At 43.6% G+C, this 19578-nt stretch overlaps 1 protein-coding gene across 1 annotated transcript; it reads left to right on the top strand.

Annotated features, from left to right (window-relative positions):
- Nucleotides 1-7519: 7519 nt before the first annotated feature.
- On the top strand, nucleotides 7520-12489 carry LOC147991231 (uncharacterized). The gene is made up of 8 exons (XM_087538580.1): nucleotides 7520-7695; nucleotides 7880-8071; nucleotides 8860-8983; nucleotides 9364-9428; nucleotides 9580-9888; nucleotides 10846-10978; nucleotides 11335-11386; nucleotides 12332-12489. Exons 1-8 carry the CDS (start codon nucleotides 7520-7522, stop codon nucleotides 12487-12489), a joined length of 1209 nt encoding a protein of 402 aa, XP_087394706.1.
- Nucleotides 12490-19578: the final 7089 nt, after the last annotated feature.

A 19578-nucleotide genomic window follows, 5' to 3' on the forward strand; every position in this document is an offset into this window, starting at 1 on the left:
GTCCACAAGGACACGTTCCGCACCAGAGTGGTACGGCAACCCTGTCTTGGAAATCATGTTGTTAGACAACAGTGAACCTTCGAACTATGAAGAAGCGATGGCAGGCCCGGATTCCGACAAATGGCTAGAAGCCATGAAATCCGAGATAAGATCCATGTATGAAAACGAAGTATGGACTTTGACTGACTTGCCCGTTGAACGGCGAGCCATAGAAAATAAATGGATCTTCAAGAAGAAGACAGACGCGGATGGTAATGTGACCATCTATAAAGCTCGGCTTGTCCCTAAGGGTTATCGACAAGTTCAAGGAATTGACTACGATGAGACTTTCTCACCGGTAGCGAAGCTAAAGTCCGTCCGAATCATGTTAGCAATTGCCGCATTCTACGATTATGAGATATGGCAAATGGACGTCAAAACGGCATTCCTTAATGGTTTCCTTAAGGAAGAGTTGTATATGATGCAGCCGGAAGGTTTTGTCGATCCTAAGAATGCTGACAAGGTGTGCAAGCTCCAACGCTCGATTTATGGGCTGGTGCAAGCATCTCGGAGTTGGAACATTCGCTTTGATGAGATGATCAAAGCGTTTGGGTTTACGCAGACTTATGGAGAAGCCTGCGTTTACAAGAAAGTGAGTGGGAGCTCTGTAGCATTTCTCATATTATATGTAGATGACATACTTTTGATGGGAAATGATATAGAACTCTTGGACAGCATCAAGGCCTACTTGAATAAGAGTTTTTCAATGAAGGACCTTGGAGAAGCTGCTTATATATTAGGCATCAAGATCTATAGGGATAGATCAAGACGCCTCATAGGTATTTCACAAAGCACATACCTTGATAAGATTTTGAAGAAGTTCAAAATGGATCAGTCCAAGAAAGGGTTCTTGCCTGTTTTGCAAGGTGTGAGATTGAGCTCAGCTCAATGCCCGACCACGGCAGAAGAGATAGAAGAGATGAGTATCATCCCCTATGCCTCAGCCATAGGTTCTATTATGTATGCCATGCTGTGTACCAGACCTGATGTAAACCTTGCCGTAAGTTTGGTAGGAAGGTACCAAAGTAATCCCGGCAAGGAACACTGGACAGCGGTCAAGAATATCCTGAAGTACCTGAAAAGGACAAAGGACATGTTTCTCGTTTATGGAGGTGACGAAGAGCTCGTCGTAAAGGGTTATGTCGACGCTAGCTTCGACACAGATCTGGATGACTCTAAGTCACAAACCGGATACGTGTATATGTTGAATGGTGGAGCAGTGAGCTGGTGCAGCTGCAAACAGAGCGTCGTGGCGGGATCTACATGTGAAGCGGAGTACATGGCAGCCTCGGAGGCAGCACATGAAGCAATATGGGTGAAGGAGTTCATCACCGACCTAGGAGTCATACCCAATGCGTCGGGGCCAATCAAACTCTTTTGTGACAACACTGGAGCTATTGCACTTGCCAAGGAGCCCAGGTTTCACAAGAAGACAAGGCACATCAAGCGTCGCTTCAACTCCATTCGTGAAAATGTTCAAAATGGAGACATAGAGATTTGTAAAGTACATACGGACCTGAATGTAGCAGATCCGTTGACTAAACCTCTCCCTAGGGCAAAACATGATCAACACCAGAATTCCATGGGTGTTCGATTCATCACAATGTAACTAGATTATTGACTCTAGTGCAAGTGGGAGACTGTTGGAAATATGCCCTAGAGGCAATAATAAAAGCATTATTATTATATTTCTTTGTTCATGATAATTGTCTTTATTCATGCTATAACTGTATTATCCGGAAATCGTAATACACGTGTGAATACATAGACCATAATATGTCCCTAGTAAGCCTCTAGTTGACTAGCTCGTTGATCAACAGATAGTCATGGTTTCCTGGCTATGGACATTGGATGTCATTGATAACGGGATCACATCATTAGGAGAATGATGTGATGGACAAGACCCAATCCTAAGCATAGCACAAAGATCGTGTAGTTCGTTTGCTAGAGCTTTTCCAATGTCAAGTATCTTTTCCTTTGACCATGAGATCGTGTAACTCCCGGATACCGTAGGAGTGCTTTGGGTGTATCAAACATCACAACGTAACTGGGTGACTATAAAGGTGCATTACATGTATCTCCAAAAGTGTCTGTTGGGTTGACACGGATCGAGACTGGGATTTGTCACTCCATATAACGGAGAGGTATCACTGGGCCCACTCGGTAATGCATCATCATTATGAGCTCAAGGTGACCAAGTGGTTGATCACAGGATCATGCGTTACGGTACGAGTAAAGTGACTTTCCGGTAATGAGATTGAACAAGGTATTGGGATACCGACGATCGAGTCTCGGGCAAGTAACATACCGATTGACAAAGGGAATTGTATACGGGGTTGATTAATCCTCGACATCGTGGTTCATCCGATGAGATCATCGTGGAGCATGTGGGAGCCATCATGGGTATCCAGATCCCGCTGTTGGTTATTGACCGGAGAGTCGTCTCGGTCATGTCTGCTTGTCTCCCGAACCCGTAGGGTCTACACACTTAAGGTTCGGTGACGCTAGGGTTATGAAGATATGTGTATGCAGTAATCCGAATGTTGTTCGGAGTCCCGGATGAGATCCCGGACGTCACGAGGAGTTCCGGAATGGTCCGGAGGTAAAGAATTATATATAGGAAGTGCTGTTTCGGGCATCGGGACAAGTTTCAGGGTTATCGGTATTGTACCGGGACCACCAGAGGGGTCCCGTGGGCCCACCGGGTGGGGCCACCTGTCCTGGGGGGCCACATGGGCTGCAGGGGGTGCGCCTTGGCCTACATGGGCCAAGGGCACCAGCCCCTATAGGCCCATGCGCCTAGGGTTTCCACCAAGGAGGAGTCCAAGTGGTGGAAGGCACCCCTGAGTGCCTTGGGGGGGAGGGAAACCTCCCCTGGCCGCCGCACCAAGGAGATTAGATCTCCTGGGCTGGCGCACCACCCCCCCTTGGCCCTCCTATATATAGTGGGGGAGAGGAGGGATTTTATACCTCAGCCTTTGGTGCTTCCTCTCTCCCCGTTACGTCTCTCTCTCGTAGTATAGGCGAAGCCCTGCTACTGTGACGCCCTACATCCACCACCACGCCGTCGTGCTGCTGGATCTTCATCAACCTCTCTTCCCCCCTTGCTGGATCAAGAAAGGAGGAGACGTCATCCGTTCCGTACGTGTGTTGAACGCGGAGGCATCGTCCGTTCGGTGCTAAGATCATCGGTGATTTGAATCACGTCGTGTTCGACTACATCATCCCCGTTCTTTGAACGCTTCCGCTCGCGATCTACAAGGTACATAGATGCATCTAATCACTCGTTGCTAGATGAACTCATAGATGGATCTTGGTGAAACCGTAGGAAATTTTTTGTTTTCTGCAACGTTCCCCAACAGCAGCTACAAATCACTATCACTATCTAATTTTTGCAACTAAAATCACTAGCACTGTTCATATGCACACCACTAGCAGGCGTGAGTTCATGGACGCATATGAAAATGTACTATTGATTACATACAACAAGTCATCAACCCACAACGACAATGAGGATACACGTTGGATTATGGATCATTTCCAACAAAACATTATAGTAAAGTTTTTCTCACACAACAAATAACAAAGCGATGAAATGAACTTCAGCTCAACCACTCGTCGATGTTGGAAACACTTGCTTTGAACCAGAAGTGATTCTCTGGGAAGGGCCAGCTATTGTCAATCTCGAGACCAACGCAGGACTGATCATCGAGGCTGAAGCGGCCTATGTCAGGACCCATATTGGGACGGTAGGGAAGCATAGTAATGTCCAAGGTATCGATACAGTTGCTTCTCATAAATGGTAGTAACATTGTGTCAACAACAGCTGGATCGCCTTCCACCATCATTGGATAGTTTTGTCCAAGGAAGAGCGAGTTTCCTCCAAGACTTTCAATACTGAACCAAGGAGAAGGTGTTGGCGCTAGTACACTAGTATCCATCCTGAATACCCTACAACGGATGTTGTAATAGGTCCGGAGAGTGCGACCATACGAAACAACACCTACTTCCTTAGTAACATTAGTAGTGCCCTGTATACAGACAAGAAGAGGTGATCCATCGGAATAAGTTTCCAGGCGCCACCGAGTATATGGGTCCTGCTCGTCCTCATGCCCGTGAATAAAAATTTCAAGTATAGGTGGTGGAATGTTCACGGGACCTTGGAAACACAAGAAGGTTAATTAGTAAAGGGAAACTAGCTAACCCGCATGCATGTGGATGAAACAATTATAATTATGGTGGAAGACAAACGTACTGAAATCATAAGGATTCCATGCAAAAACAGTGCCATGAGTGGTGGCAGCAAACACAAGACCCTCGTATTGAATTGCATCACAGTACTCATCCGTGTATAGAAACTGATTTTTGAGCAATATCCGTCGAGTCGAACTATGAAGGACGGCAACAAGCTTGTCGAAGATAGCGACAACACAAGCATTCCTATAACCCCAAGACCGGTTGGGAACTCGACAAATTGCTATCTTCCGTAGACGATAGTCAGCATGATCGTATTTGAACTCACGTAGAATACCAGTGTACTCAACCTCTGGGCAGTCGTCTGAGATTTTTTGGAAGTGGAACCCGATGACGAGTGTACACATTCACAAGTTCCCACTCGCAGTTGTACCCAGTAAAAACAACCCAATCTCCATTTGCGCCTGCCCAAGCCTTTCCCTCAAGCGATGGCATCTTAACATCATATGTATCATTATCAAGCGGCATCAACTTACACAAGGCGAGGCTTCCCTCGTCCCCGCGCCAGTCAGCAGGGTCACGATGAAGAAGATAGGGAGATCAAACCGCTCCTAGACCCTTGGGTTCCTTGTAATGATGTTATTAGTTGAGTCGAGAATGGTCTTGAACGAACCTGCCATGCTAGCCGAGGTGATGACATCGCACCGATCAATGAGTTCCTCCACCGCGTCATCATTCAGATCGGGGCAAGAATAACAGGGTCGTTTCTGGCCTGTTCCCTCCATGGAGAAGACGATCAAACAATGGCAGAAGGAAGGGTGAAGGCAAATGGAGGAGGGAGGAATAGCTAGCGTGCGACAGCAGTTCCAAATCGAGAGGGAAAGGCGAAGAGTCGGTGGACGGTTGCCACGATACATGAAGAGGCGCCTGGGGAGCGAATGGTTGCCACAGAGGTCACTGATGACCCACAAGTATAGGGGATCTATCGTAGTCCTTTCGATAAGTAAGAGTGTCGAACCCAACGAGGACCAGAAGGAAATGACAAGTAGTTTTCAGTAAGGTATTCTCTGCAAGCACTGAAATTATCGGTAACAGATAGTTTTGTGATAAGGTAATTCGTAACAGGTAACAAGTAACAAGAGTAAACAAGGTGTAACAAGGTGGCCCAATCCTTTTTGTAGCAAAGGACAATCCTGGACAAACTCTTATATAAAGGAAAGCGCTCCCGAGGACACATGAGAATTATCGTCAAGCTAGTTTTCATCATGCTCATATGATTCACGTTCGTTACTTTGATAATTTGATATGTGGGTGGACCGGTGCTTGGGTACTGCCCTTCCTTGGACAAGCATCCCACTTATGATTAACCCCCCTCGCAAGCATCCACAACTACGAAAGAAGAATTAAGGTAAACCTAACCATAGCATGAAACATATGGATCCAAATCAGATCCTTACGAAGCAACGCATAAACTAGGGTTTAAGCTTCTGTCACTCTAGCAACCCATCATCTACTTATTACTTCCCAATGCCTTCCCCTTGGCCCAAGCAATGGTGAAGTGTCATGTAGTTGATGTTCACATAACACCACTAGAGGAAAGGCAACATACATCTCATCAAAATATCAAACGAATACCAAATTCACATGACTACTTATAACAAGACTTCTCCCATGTCCTCAGGAACAAACGTAACTGCTCACAAATCATATTCATGTTCATAATCAAAGGGGTATTAATGTGCATAAAGGATTTGAACATATAATCTCCCACCGAATAAACCAACTAGCATCAACTACAAGGAGTAATCAACACTACTAACAACCCACAGGTACCAATCTGAGGTTTTGAGACAAAGATCGGATACAAGAGATGAAGTAGGGTTTGAGAGGAGATGGTGCTGGTGAAGATGTTGATGGAGATTGACCCCCTCCCGATGAGAGGATTGATGGTGATGACGATGGTGACGATTTCCCCCTCCCGGAGGGATGTTTCCCCGGCAGAACAGCTCTACCAGAGCCCTAGATTGGTTCCGCCAAGGTTTCGCCTCGAGACGGCGACGCTTCATCCTGAAAACTTTCTTATGATTTTTTCCAGGGCAAAAGACACCTTATACCAGAAGACGGGCATTGGGGGGCTTCCAGGTGGCCCATGAGGCGGGGGGGGGGGGCATCCAGGGGGTAGGGCGCGCCCTCCACCCTCGTGGACGGTGGGTGGACCCCCTCTGGTGCTTCCTTCACCAAATGTTCTTTATATATTCCAAAACTAACTTTCGTGGAGCTTCTGGACTTTTGGAGTTGTGCAGAATATGTCTCTAATATTTGCTCCTTTTCCAGCCCAGAATTCCAGCTGCCGGCATTCTCCCTCTTCATGTAAACCTTGTAAAATAAGAGATAAAAGGCATAAGTATTGTGACATAATGTGTAATAACAACCCATAATGCAATAAATATCGATATAAAAGCATGATGCAAAATGGACGTATCAACTCCCCCAAGCTTAGACCTCGCTTGTCCTCAAGCGGAAGCCGATATCGAAAAATATGTCCACATGTTTAGAGACAGAGGCGTCGATAAAATAAAATACGGACATGAGGGCATCATGATCATTCTTAGAATAGCAACACATATATATATATTGTCATATGATTTCTTATGCTAAAGTAACTATCTATTCGCAATGTCAAGTATGAATCAGAAACTTCATTGAAAAACTAGCAAAGTATAATCTGAGTCATTGAAGCAATTGCAATTTATCATAACATCAAAAAGAGTCAATATAAGAGCTTTTCAGCAAGTCCACATACTCAACTATCATTTAGTCTTTTACAATTGCTAACACTCACGCAATACTTATGGGTATGAAGTTTTAATTGGACACAGAGAAAGATAGGGGCTTATAGTTTTGCCTCCCAACCTTTTACCTCAAGGGTAATGTCAACAATAATAGTTTATGATAACCCACATCCAATTGGATATATATATATATATATATATATATAGGATAGGGCTATTCTGTTACTTGTAACAGAATATTATTCTGTTACCATCATACCCTTATAGAGGCCCGATCCATTTTGCACACGAAACAAAGAAAAAGCCTACCCACTCCCCGCCGCCTCCACCCCTTGCTTCCACCCGCCGCCAGCTCCACCCCCTGCTCCCACGCGCCACCGGCCCCTGCCTCCCTGCTTCCACATGCCGCCGACTCCGCCCCTGCTTCTACCCACCGCCGGCGCCACCCCTCTACTTCCACCGCGTCACCGGCCCGCCTCCCCGCTGCTTCCACCATGCCGCTCGCCTCGGAGCGCCACCCCCCTGCTTCCACTGCACCGCCGACCCACCTCCCTGCTGCTTCCACCACGCCACCGGCTCGCCTCCCCACTGCTCCCACCGGAGTGCCGCCCTTTGCTTCCACCGCACCGCCGGCCAACCTGCCCACTGCTTCCACCGCGCCGCGTGCCCCGTACACAACCTCCTAGTTGCCGGCCGCGTCGCCGCCCCTTTCCCAACCTCCTAGCCACCGGTGCCGCCGCCGCTTCGCAAGCCTCTGTCGCCCCCATCTCCTCTTGATCTCGTCATCAAGCTCCCCGACCACTCTCTACAGTCACTAGCTCTGGCTGCCACACCCTGTTTCCCATCGCCCCCAGCTCTAGTCTACCAGAGAACCATCTACACGCACAGCCGGAGGTCACCGGAGTGACACACTTCTTCTGCCGCAGCGTCCCCGACGTCCATCTCCAGCATGACAACCAGCAACCCAACGTGCCGTCCATTCACTGCTGCCACCCCAGATCGTTCAACAACACAGTGCCAAACCGTTCAATGCCGCAGCTCGGGAGGTTCCCATCTCAACCTTTCCACACCCCCTAGATGTTCATGCTCCTTTGGTGTATATTCAGTTCATATTGTAGCTATGGTCATTCTATTATGATTTTCAGCTCATCTTGTATGATTTCTTTCTTCAGTCCCAAGTGGCAAATTTGTTCTGTAGAATATGGTATCATTAAGATGCACTTGTTCGTACTGTCCCTCTTCCCCTGCTCCTCAAGCGCCACTGCTGTCTTGTGCTTGTTGTTCGACAGGTATTTGTCTTAATGCCTAGAGAAGAGACTTGTTTTCTATACTAAACTCATTATTAGTTTGGTTTGTTTTATTTTGCCAGTTCATGAAAAAACACAAAATAGTTGGGTGCGTGCGCAAAAGTATCATCAATACACATTTCAAAATTATGTAAGTTTAGATATATCACCTAAAAAATAGTTCAAAGAAAAGTTATGTAAGTTCAATCTGTGTGCTGCTACAAATTTGCACTTCTTGTCCAGTCGTACTAGTACTGATTAATAACGAGTTACTGATATAACTATTACTGATTGAAAAATGTAGGGGTTGAAGTAAACCCTCTCGATATAACTATTACTGATATATGTGCTTTTCCTGAACATTTTTCAATACCGAAGAATAACCCTAGCGAGAAGTTCATGTTTAGAAAGTTGGTAGGTTCATACATAGAAACTTAACAAATATTGTCCATTTTAGTATTGATTGAGTATCATATATGCATCAGTTCTAAATACTTTGTTCATTGTGATCAGAGATAATACAAAAATCATATCCTTCAGTTCTGCAGATATTTTACAACTTCTCCGAACATGCGTCCACCAACGTGCTCGGCGCCATCCACAACTTCATCGTGTGAGAGCTTCTGCTCCAGATCCTCTTCCTCCATGGTCCCCGCATGCCATGACGACCAGGTCTGCAACCGGAACTGAAGCATAGTGTTCTTGGAACCAAACTGAAGCAATGCAACGAGAAGTACAAAAACTTGGGCTGATGTACCTTGTCCTATACCCACTTCTTTGCCTGGATGTAGGAATCTGATAGAAAAAACAAGGTGTGTCCCTCTACATATTCAAGAGGAAAATTTGATTGCTGAAAATGCTTGTGTTTATGAATTTAATTTTGCTATATGTTTCTTATTTTCAGTCCAGTATCTAATTTTAGTTCAGTTCAATTATCATTTTGGTTTAAGTTCAAGCCAATTCTTATTTTATTTTATCGTCTTGTGCTTCCATCCATTCCATGGTCAAGAGCAGCTATCATGGTGTTAATTTGTGTCTTCTAACTTGTGCAGTTTGATTTCTTGGCACACTATCTTGTCCATGTGTGTGGCATTAATCAACTGTCTAAAGGAGAAAGGTGTTCTAGATTAAATTCATCCATTTGTCAGTGCGAGTTTATTCTTTTTTGTCAGGCTTCAAGTTCAATTATGGGTTTGTTTGGACTTGCAAGATTCAGTTGACAACCACTACTGTGCAATGATATTATGGTACTATTAACATAAACATAGAGCCTCCACCTCCGGCGACGCGCCATGGCTCCTCCTCGCACCTCCCACGACGCGCTGCAGGGGCGGTCCCCGGCGGAGGGCGGAGCGTCGGCAACAACCATCTCTGCCCCGTCCTGCTCCTGCTCATCGTGTGACCGTCTCCTTGGCCGCCCTGCACCTCGATGTCGAGCACTACCCTCCCATGAGAGATCGGACGGACAAGGCGCTCCTGCCACCTTCTTCCCCGTGGATCCAGCTCCCGTTCCCCGCCGGCAGCAGGAGACATGAGGTCACCTCCGGCGCTGCTAGTGGCGTGAAGGCCATCAAATGGTAAATTTCTGACACTTGTAACCTCAGGTACTACTACAAAGCAAAAAGGATCTTTGTAAGTTAGTTAATAGCACCATGTCGTGCCTCTTGTGCTGCAAGACTGCTAGTTCTTCAACTAAAAAATATATACATTTTTCTTGGCATGCTTTCTGGATGTGGTATTACATGATATCGGTCCCCAAAAAGCATAAATTTCTTCTATTGCCACTTCAATTTTCTGTAGTATGTATGCTTTGAACATGATGAGAGAATGGTCTGGTGGAGATGATGCATGTTTGTTTGCTTTTTATCATGATATATAGAAAGATGCTGGTAGCTCTAGTACCTATACTACAACAGTTCATTGACAAAAAATATACCAGTTCAATACATACTTGGAAAAAAAGCTCAACACTAAGTGTTCTCTGCCTATCCTTACATTAGCTAGTCTTCATCATGTCCAGATAGTGCCTAGAAGAAGTTAACTCATGCATTTCCATAAAACTATGTACTGATAAATCAGAACTCGTGCATTTCCATAAAATTCTGTAAGTTTCATATGTGTGCTTCTACAAATCTGAAATATTTTTCCAATCATACTAGTACTGATGCAATCACCTAAAAAAGTTGAATAAAATTCTGGTGTGTGTGCTGCTACAAATCTAAACTTCTTGTCCAGTCATTCTAGTACTGATGATATAATGTAGTCGATTCCTGAGACCCTTACTAGTCCTATATATAGAAGTTGTGTCTGATAGCCATACATGACTTTTCTCTTTGTTGCCTGCTTGTTTTTGTAAAACTCTTTCAACTTATTTAGGTGATATATTTGGACCTTTGCCTCGTTTGCCTCGTCAGTACAACAACACGCTCCCCAGCCGGTCATGAGAAGAGCTGCGTGCAGGCCACTGTGCTCCATCCTCGATCCGCCTCGGTCATCTCCCTCTCATCCTCTCTATGGTCCGTGTGTGTGTGAAGGGAGTGGGAGCAGATAGAGCAGGGGAGTGGGAGGCCCTTCCATGGTGAATTCATAGGCTTCATAGGCATCTTCCATGGAGATTGTGAGCTTTGCTTGAGAATTTATGTTGTTGGTCTGTGCAGTGTAGTTCCTGTACAGCGGCGTCCTCTTTTTCTAGTGTTCCTCTTTCGATGTTGCTGCATGTGTTTAATAACCCATTGATATGATTTCCGGAAACACTTCAGTACAGAGAATCTTCAGTACAAAGAAGCTCCTGCGCGGTCGCCCATTTTTACTAGCACTGCGCAAACGGCCAAGTCGAGCACACACACAAGGAAAAAAGTGAAAGTACATGTTTTGAAAAATTTGTATGTTCAAAGACATAAACCTCATATGTTCAGGAAAGAGTTTCAAAACATTTTTGTGCTATTTACTTCAGAGTTTGTCTGTTGTTTCAACTTTTATTTTAACCTTTTTGTTTCTAAACTCTGCATCTTTTCTGTTTACAGATTGTTGGCATGATTCTTGAATTGGGGACTGGAGTTCAAGTATTAAATCCAGGCAAGTTCAAAAAATAAACCGCAACAAGTTCTTGTTTATTTAGCAATATAAGAGTTGACTGTGCAAAAATCAGTGGTTTAAATATGAAAGAAGAATGTAAAACATCCAACATGCGCATGTTGCTAGTGCCCCTAGTAGGCCTCTGCCTCCGGTTGCCAGTGCAGCTCACGGCTCCTATACTCCTCCAACATGTGCATGGTTGTTGCTCTCCTCTGCTTTCTCTCTCTCTTGCATGATGTTGCTGCTCCTCTCAAATCTCTCTAGCTCTATTATTTCATGATGCCGCCTCATTTCTGAATTTTTGTGGTGATGCTGAGGTTTTGTTGTCACCCACAGGATCCCCTGCCTCCATGTCCACATTCAGATGTGCTGCAAGTTCAATTGTTTCAGTTCGAGCGGGTGCACAAAACACAATGTTCTAGTCCGTACTGTCCACATGTGCTGCAAGTTCAATTGTTTCAGTTTGAACATTTGCTACCCTAGTCATTTGTTTGTTGCTAAAATGTCGGAGTCATACTTCTCATTCTTGCATGAATTTTTTCTATACCATCGTCTTTATTTCTAAATGCCAGTCACTTTTTTTTGCCATCAGGTGTTTGCTTAAATGCCTAAACAAAGATCTATTTTAGTTCAGTTCAAATTCTAGTTTTAGTTCAGTGCAAATCTTATTTTAAGTTCAGTACAATTTCTTATTTTAGTGTGAGCAATCCTTCAAATGTCTTCCTTATATTACTGCTTTGTCAGTAGACTGAACAAAAAAAAAATTACATCAAATTGACAATGTTTAATCTCTTCTATGTTAGTATAAGCTACATGTATACAACATTTAATTTGTAGTAGTAGTAGCAATCTTGCTATGTAAGGGAGCAGCCGAACTCCAGTAATTTGGGAGAATATCACTTTGGATTCATGAGTGCAGGATTAATACATTATTAATTATTGCAGGTAGGTCAGACCTTAGAAGCCACTTGCAGCCGCACTTGCCGGCACCCGCGACGCGCCACCCCATCGGCCCCCAAGGCCCGCCGTCCCATAGTTCGTTGGGCGCGCCGTCCTCCCGAGCTCCGCCTTATGCAGCTGCTCCTGCTCTGCCTTCCAGGTGACCAATGTGTCTGCCTCCATGTGCTGCGTGGATGAGCATACTAAACGATCTACCCAATCTGAACAGTATGGAACGTCCATCATGTACACTATGGTGCATCAAATTCTGCATCAATCTGAATAGTAGGGAGCGTGTTATGTCATTCATGTATGAGGTCTGTGCGGTGTATATGTCATTCTTGTACATGTATTATATGTGGAAAATTTTCTGTCTGATGATATAATTGCTACTTCTTGGAAGAAGGTATACATCACAGTTTGATGTGCGTGCAAGAATGAACAAAATGGTTTGAATTAAAAACATTGATCAGTAGAAATTAAAAACAATGATCAGTTTGAAATAAAAGAAATGGTCAGTTTGAATTAAAAACCATGATTAGTTCGAATTAAAAATAAATGATCATTCTAAATTAGACAGAATAATCAGTTCGGATAAAAATTTGTTTTGAATTAAAGAGAATAATCAGTTCAAATAAAAAACAATGACCAGTTCGAATTAAAAAACATTCTGAATTTAAAACAATGATATGTTCAAATTAAAAACAAGAAAAACCGGTTTCAAAAAATAGAAACATAGAAGTCTGAATTTAAAAAATGATCAGTTCAGTGTTTCGAAAAGATCTTAATGCAAAATCCCAGTAAGTTCAAAATAAATAAAAAATTCCATTTGAAGCGTTTGAAAAGTTTGAAAAAATATTTTTGCTCAATTCCAGCAAACGTTCAAACTCTTAGATGGAACAGTTCGAAGGTTCCGAAAAATGGTGTTAAAACATTTAACTTCACGAAAAAATTATTGTTTATTAAAATGTTACCCTCTCACACACCTACCCCATGGCCACAGCCACACAAAAAAGTTGAAAATTAGGAAAAAAATTATAACACTTCTTTTTTTTACTATTTAGAACAATGTGCTGCCAGATTATATTTAAAAAAACACAAAAAAGGGATAAATTTTTTTTGAGACAAAAAGGGATAAATAACATGCACAGTACGAGTTGAGCTCCACTAATTAGAAAAGGCCCAAACTGCCAGAAAAACTATAATGAAGAAAGCAACATGGTCAGTTCCTTGGCCCAGCCTTCCCTTGTCCAAATTTGCAGTCTGACCCGATTTGTAGAAAACTGTATCTATTCACTTACAGGTAACGTTCACTTCTAATGAAAGCTAAAGTTCGACTGGTTCTGTTTCTTCAAAAATCACAAGCGACCACGTACGCGAGGATTGAGTCTATTTGTTCCAGCCATGAAATAGCTCAGGTCATTGCACATGTACATGCTCTACATATGTGAGTTCAAACATCGATACTCAGTGACCCGAACATGCTAGTAAGCCACGGCTTCCTCGGAATGTCGCCGCCGTGAATCAAAAAGTATGTGCCATGTCCCACATCAAAACACCATCTCCCAATGGGATTGCAGAGTTGTGTGGATCGTATTTGCATGGCCGCTGGTCACATGTTTTACAGAAAACCAACGCAGAATCCCATGATGCATATGTCACCGCACTCTGCCCCCGCCATCGATTCACGTCTAGATCGAACCTCTATGCCAGCACCAAAACAACAACACCAAAAGCTTCCTCACACACTCAATTGAAGCTGTGCCGCACGAATTTAAGAACGATGCTCCATATAACAAGATGGACAATCCGGCCTTGACAGCGGCGACGAGCTCTGACGAACTCCAGTTGACGAGAATGATATTCGAAGTGACTGCTATCCCGATCAAATTAGGCGGCTTGTGATTTCAGAGGACGGCCCCCAAGGCCCCTGTGCTATCGTCTACCAAGATCAACTCCACCGGCGGCCACGGGAGCACGACGGCGGACCTAACGATGATCTCAACAAGCTAGACCTCTGTCGCCGCCCGATTGTTGGATTGCCGGACTTGCGGAATCTGATGCAGATCACCGCTGTGTCCTCCACACGTACTGGAGCACACCGGAGAACCACGACGGAGTGCGCCCCGGCACCTGGCACGAACGCGTCCGTAAGGAAAATTTATATAAGGTCAAAAAGGGCATAATAGATGGTTCAACTACAAATAAACGGTCAGTACAATGAGAGTAACAGAATGATATTCTGTTACGCGAAACAGAATAGCCCAGATGTATATATATATAAATATATATATATATATATATTGTCATATGATCTCTATGCTAAAGTAACAATTCAATCACAATTTCAAGTATGAACCATAAACTTCATTGAAAACTAACAAACTCTAATCTTAGTCATTGAGGCAATTGCAATTTATCATAACATAGGAAAGAGTCAATATAATAGCTTTTCAGCAAGTCCACATAGTCAACTATCATTTAGTCTTTCACAATTGCTAACACTCACGCAGTATTTATGGGTATGGAGTTTTAATCGGATACAGAGAAAGATAGGGGCTTATAGTTTTGCCTCCCAACATTTTACCTCAAGGGTAATGCCAACAATAATAGCTCATGCAGACTCACATCCAATTAGCTATATGTATCTGGATCTTCCCAACACATTGTGCTTCCCAAAGGATAAAATGTAAAAAGGAAAGGTGAAGATCACCATGACTCTTATGTATTCCTCCAGGGTTACGGTTTCAATAACATTAGTTTCAATATTTATAGGATTACTTGAGATATAATGTTTAATTCTTTGACCGTTCACCACCCTCGGATTTGTGCCTTCGAAGTTGTTAATTTTTATGGCACCGGAACGATAGACCTCCTTGATAACGTAAGGACCTTCCCATTTGGAGAGAAGTTTGCCTGAAAAAAAAATCTTAAACGAGAGTTGTATAGCAACACATAATCACCTATATTAAACTCATCCTTTTGTCATGCCATCTTTTAACTTTTTCTTTAAACAATTTGGCATTTTCATATGATTGGGTTCTCCATTCATCAAGTGAGCTAATGTCAAATAACCTCTTCTCACCGGCAAGTTTGAAATCATAATTGAGCTCTTTAATGGCCCAATATGCCTTATGTTCTAGTTCGAAAGGTAAGTGACATGCTTTTCCATAAACCATTTTATAAGGAGACATACCCATAGGGTTTTTATATGAGTGACATGCTTTTCCATAAACCATTTTATAAGGAGACATACCCATAGGGTTTTTATATGCAGTCCTATAGGCCCATAATGCATCATCAAGTTTCTTGGACCAATTCTTTCTAGATCTATTAACAGTCTTTTGCAAAATTAATTTGAGCTCTCTGTTACTCAATTCTACTTGACCACTAGACTGCGGGTGATAAGGAGATGCAATTCTATGATTAACATCATACTTAGCAAGGCACCATGAATAAAATGTGAACCACCATCAGTCATTAAATATCTAGGGACTCCAAACCTCGGAAAAATAACTTCTTTAAGCATCTTAATAGAGGTGTTATGATCAACACTACTAGTTGGAATAGCTTCGACCCACTTAGTAACGTAATCAACAACAACTCAAATATGTGTATATCCATTGGAGGAAGGAAAAGGTCCGATATAATCAAAGCCCCAAATATCAAATGGTTCAATAACAAGTGAATAATTCATAGGCATTTCTTGACGTCTACTAATATTACCAATTCTTTGACATTCATCACAAGATAAGACAAACTTACAGGCATCCTTGAAGAGAGTAGGCCAATAAAAACCAGATTGCAATACCTTATGCGAAAAGCCAATTTTTCCCTACAACAAAGGAATAGATTTTACTTTTACTATCATGGTAGTTGAAACATCATTGAGAAGGTTCCTCCAACTCAATCCCAATTAAAGTGATTAACAACCCAACAATATTAATTAAACATGATGAGATACATGTGATAACCCAAGTACTAGATACTCAAGAATTGTCCATAACCGGGAACACGGCTAACCATGATTAGATTGTACACTCTGCAGAGGTTTGCGCACTTTTCCCCACAAGACTCGATCTCCTCCGTTGGGTTTCTCGCACTACAGGGTGTTTGAGAAACGGATGACCAAGACACAGTATTTCAGAAACATTAACTCTCTACTCCGGACAGACCATACCAAACCTACATCCCACTACCTATTGATCTGCCTCTTCAAGAGCTTCACGTAACTTACTCAACTATGCTAGAGCCCATAATAGCTTGTGGCTGCACACGGAAGTTTCTAGCATGAATCATCTCAGTTCCCTTTGAGCCTGGGTGGCGGTCCACAGGAAGATCACACGGGTACTCCGGGATTTCCAAAAAAATACAGGCAACACTGGGTACTCCAGGTGCCTCAATCCACCTAGTTGTTTGATTAAGTTTCCACCTTAAGTTGAACCATTGATTTAACAATCTCACATCTGTCATGGATTTCACTCAAACCCAAACCACGTCTACGAGCATAGCATAGTAATATAAGCAACACGTAGAGTAACTCCCAGGGGTTTGAATGTAACAGGGCAATATGTTCTACCTCATCAAGTACTTCCCAACCCACAAGTTAATGACATCCTAATCATGCAATGCTTGAGGATTGGAACTAATGCATAAAAACTGGGTGATAAAGGGGTATGATCAAAGTGTTACCTGCCTTGCTAACGATCTGTGAAACCTAGGGACTCGTAGTAGCACGCTTCGCACTCCGGGTGTTCTATCGCAAGCAAACAATGGCTTACATAAGTAACAAGCAACGATGCACAAGCAAAACTCAAATAAAAGAGGTTGACCAGAAAGTTCAAGTTAAGAACTCTGGTTCGCAAAAAGAATCAAATCAAACGGAGCAACGAAACTCAAACGGTGAAAAAGAGAAGCTTCGTTTACTAATCTGAAACTAGGTCAAATTTTATAGTAGAGAAAACTTGTTTGAGTTGGTTAAACGGAAAGAGGGTTTCGAGATGAAACTCCAGGCGCTTGAATTGCCTGATTCCGACTAACGAGCGAAAAGATAAACAGAAACTAAGATCGGATCAGAAATCACGATCAGAGAAAATCGCGGATTAAATCCGATAAAAGAAAACTGACTAGTAGACTAACGAACGAGCGTTCGTTAGTTGTATCTAACGGGCGAAGAACCATTCGTTAAAACGAACGTTCGGACGAACGTCCGCTAACTAGAAGAACCAAGAAAAACCGACGATCCGAAAAAAACGAATCTAGGGTTTAAAAAAAAACCGAACGGTTTTAGAAAGAAAAACCGGCGGCGGATCCGGCGAGGGGCTCCAGCGGGGCGGTGTGCGGGCGGCGGGGCGGCGGCTCGTGGGGCGGCGGCGGCAGCAAGCGGCGGCGGCGGGGCTCGGCTGCGGCGGCTGCGGCTTGGGGCGGCGGGGCAGGCGACGGGGTGGCGGTTTGGGCGGCGGGGTGGCGGCGGCTTATAAAGGGGGTGGGGGCGGCGGCTTGCTTGGGCAAGGGGGCGCCCGTGGAGGAGTCTGAGCCGGACTCTCCTCGGCGTCCGTGCCGGGCACGACAGCGCGGGCGAGGGAGGCGGTGGCGCGGGCGGGCCGGCCTGGCTCGGCTGGGCCTTAGGCCCAGTCGAGCGCTGGAACTCTTTTAAAAAAATAATTTTGCCGACGGAAATAAAATCCTAGAAAAATAAATAAAAATCTAAAAATGCCAAAACAAAATTTCACCGTCTAAATAAAATATTTAGAACGAGATGAACATTTTCTTGGCCCTAAAATGCAATTTTGAAAACGTGCAATTTTTATCTAATGCAACAAAATTGCTATAAAATCCAAATGGAACAAATATTTGATTTTAATATTTTTCCTCCAACATTTCATTTATTTTGGAGAAGTCATCTTATCTCCTCTCTTGTATTTTAATATGAAATATTTTCGGAGAGAAAAATAATTAAAACCAAAATCCTCGTTTCAAAATTTGATAAAAGAATCAAATATGAAAACCGGGAAATCCCCAACTCTCTCCATGGGTCCTTGAGTTGCTTAGGATTTTGAGGATTACGGAACGGAAAGCAATAAAACCTGATATGCAATGATGATCTAATGTATAACATTCCAAATTGAAAATTTGGGATGTTACAAACCTACCCCCCTTAAGATGAATCTCGCCCTCGAGATTCGGGCTGGCTAGAAAATAGGTGCAGGTGGTCTTTGCGGAGATCCTCCTCTCGTTCCCAGGTGGCTTCGTCCTCGGTATGGTGGCTCCACTGAACTTTACAAAACTTGATAACCATACTTCGGGTGATTCTGCCGGCAAACTCAAGAATCTTAACTGGTTTCTCCTCATAAGTCAAATCACTATCCAACTGAATCGCCTCCAGGGGTACTGTATCTCTTAGCGGTATATCTGCCATCTCGGCATGACACTTCTTCAGCTGTGAAACGTGGAACACATCGTGGACTCCTGACAATCCGTCAGGTAACTCCAACTTGTAGGCAACTTCTCCCATCCGTTCCAAAATGCGATACGGTCCTACAAATCTCGGGGCTAACTTTCCTTTAACTCCAAAATGTTTCACTCCTCGCAAGGGCGATACTCGCAGATATGCTCTATCTCCAATTTCATAGATTACCTCCTTGCGTTTTGAGTCTGCATAACTCTTCTGCCTAGACTGAGCAATCTTCAGTCGGTCTCGGATCAATTTTACCTTCTCCTCAGACTCCTTGATCAAGTCTGGTCCAAACAACTGTCGGTCTCCTACCTCGTCCCACATTAACGGTGTTCTGCATCTTCGTCCATACAGGGCTTCAAACGGTGCCATCTTCAAACTGGCTTGATAGCTATTTTTGTAGGAAAACTCTGCGTATGGCAAATTGTCATCCCAACTAGATCCATAATCTAGCGCACAGGCTCTCAACATGTCCTCCAAAATTTGGTTCACTCTCTCGGTCTGTCCATCTGTCTGCGGGTGAAAAGTTGTGCTGAACTCTAACCTTGTTCCCAAAGTCTGATGTAACTGATGCCAGAACTTTGAAGTAAACTGTGTTCCTCTATCTGATACAATGGTCCTCGAAACTATGCAGACATACGATCCTGGACATATATATCTTGGCCAACTTTGCACTTGTATAGGTGGTTTTCACTGGGATGAAGTGAGCTACTTTGGTCAAGCGATCAACTACTACCCATATGGAATCGCATCCTGCTTTGGTCCTGGGCAATCCGGTGATAAAGTCCATGCCCAGTTT

Source organism: Triticum urartu, chromosome 1A (genome assembly GCF_056163025.1).
Source record: "Triticum urartu cultivar PI428250 chromosome 1A, HENAU_Tu73, whole genome shotgun sequence".
In the NCBI taxonomy this organism is placed as follows: domain Eukaryota; kingdom Viridiplantae; phylum Streptophyta; class Magnoliopsida; order Poales; family Poaceae; genus Triticum; species Triticum urartu.

Bases quoted from the DNA above. Each gene is read 5' to 3' on its own strand.
- LOC147991231 (XM_087538580.1), top strand. From the start codon at position 7,520: ATGCCGCTCGCCTCGGAGCGCCACCCCCCTGCTTCCACTGCACCGCCG. The intron at 9,429-9,579 runs GTGTTCTAGATT...ACATAAACATAG, and splicing joins CAACTGTCTAAAGGAGAAAG to AGCCTCCACCTCCGGCGACG. The intron at 9,889-10,845 runs GTAAATTTCTGA...GTGTGTGTGAAG, and splicing joins GGCGTGAAGGCCATCAAATG to GGAGTGGGAGCAGATAGAGC.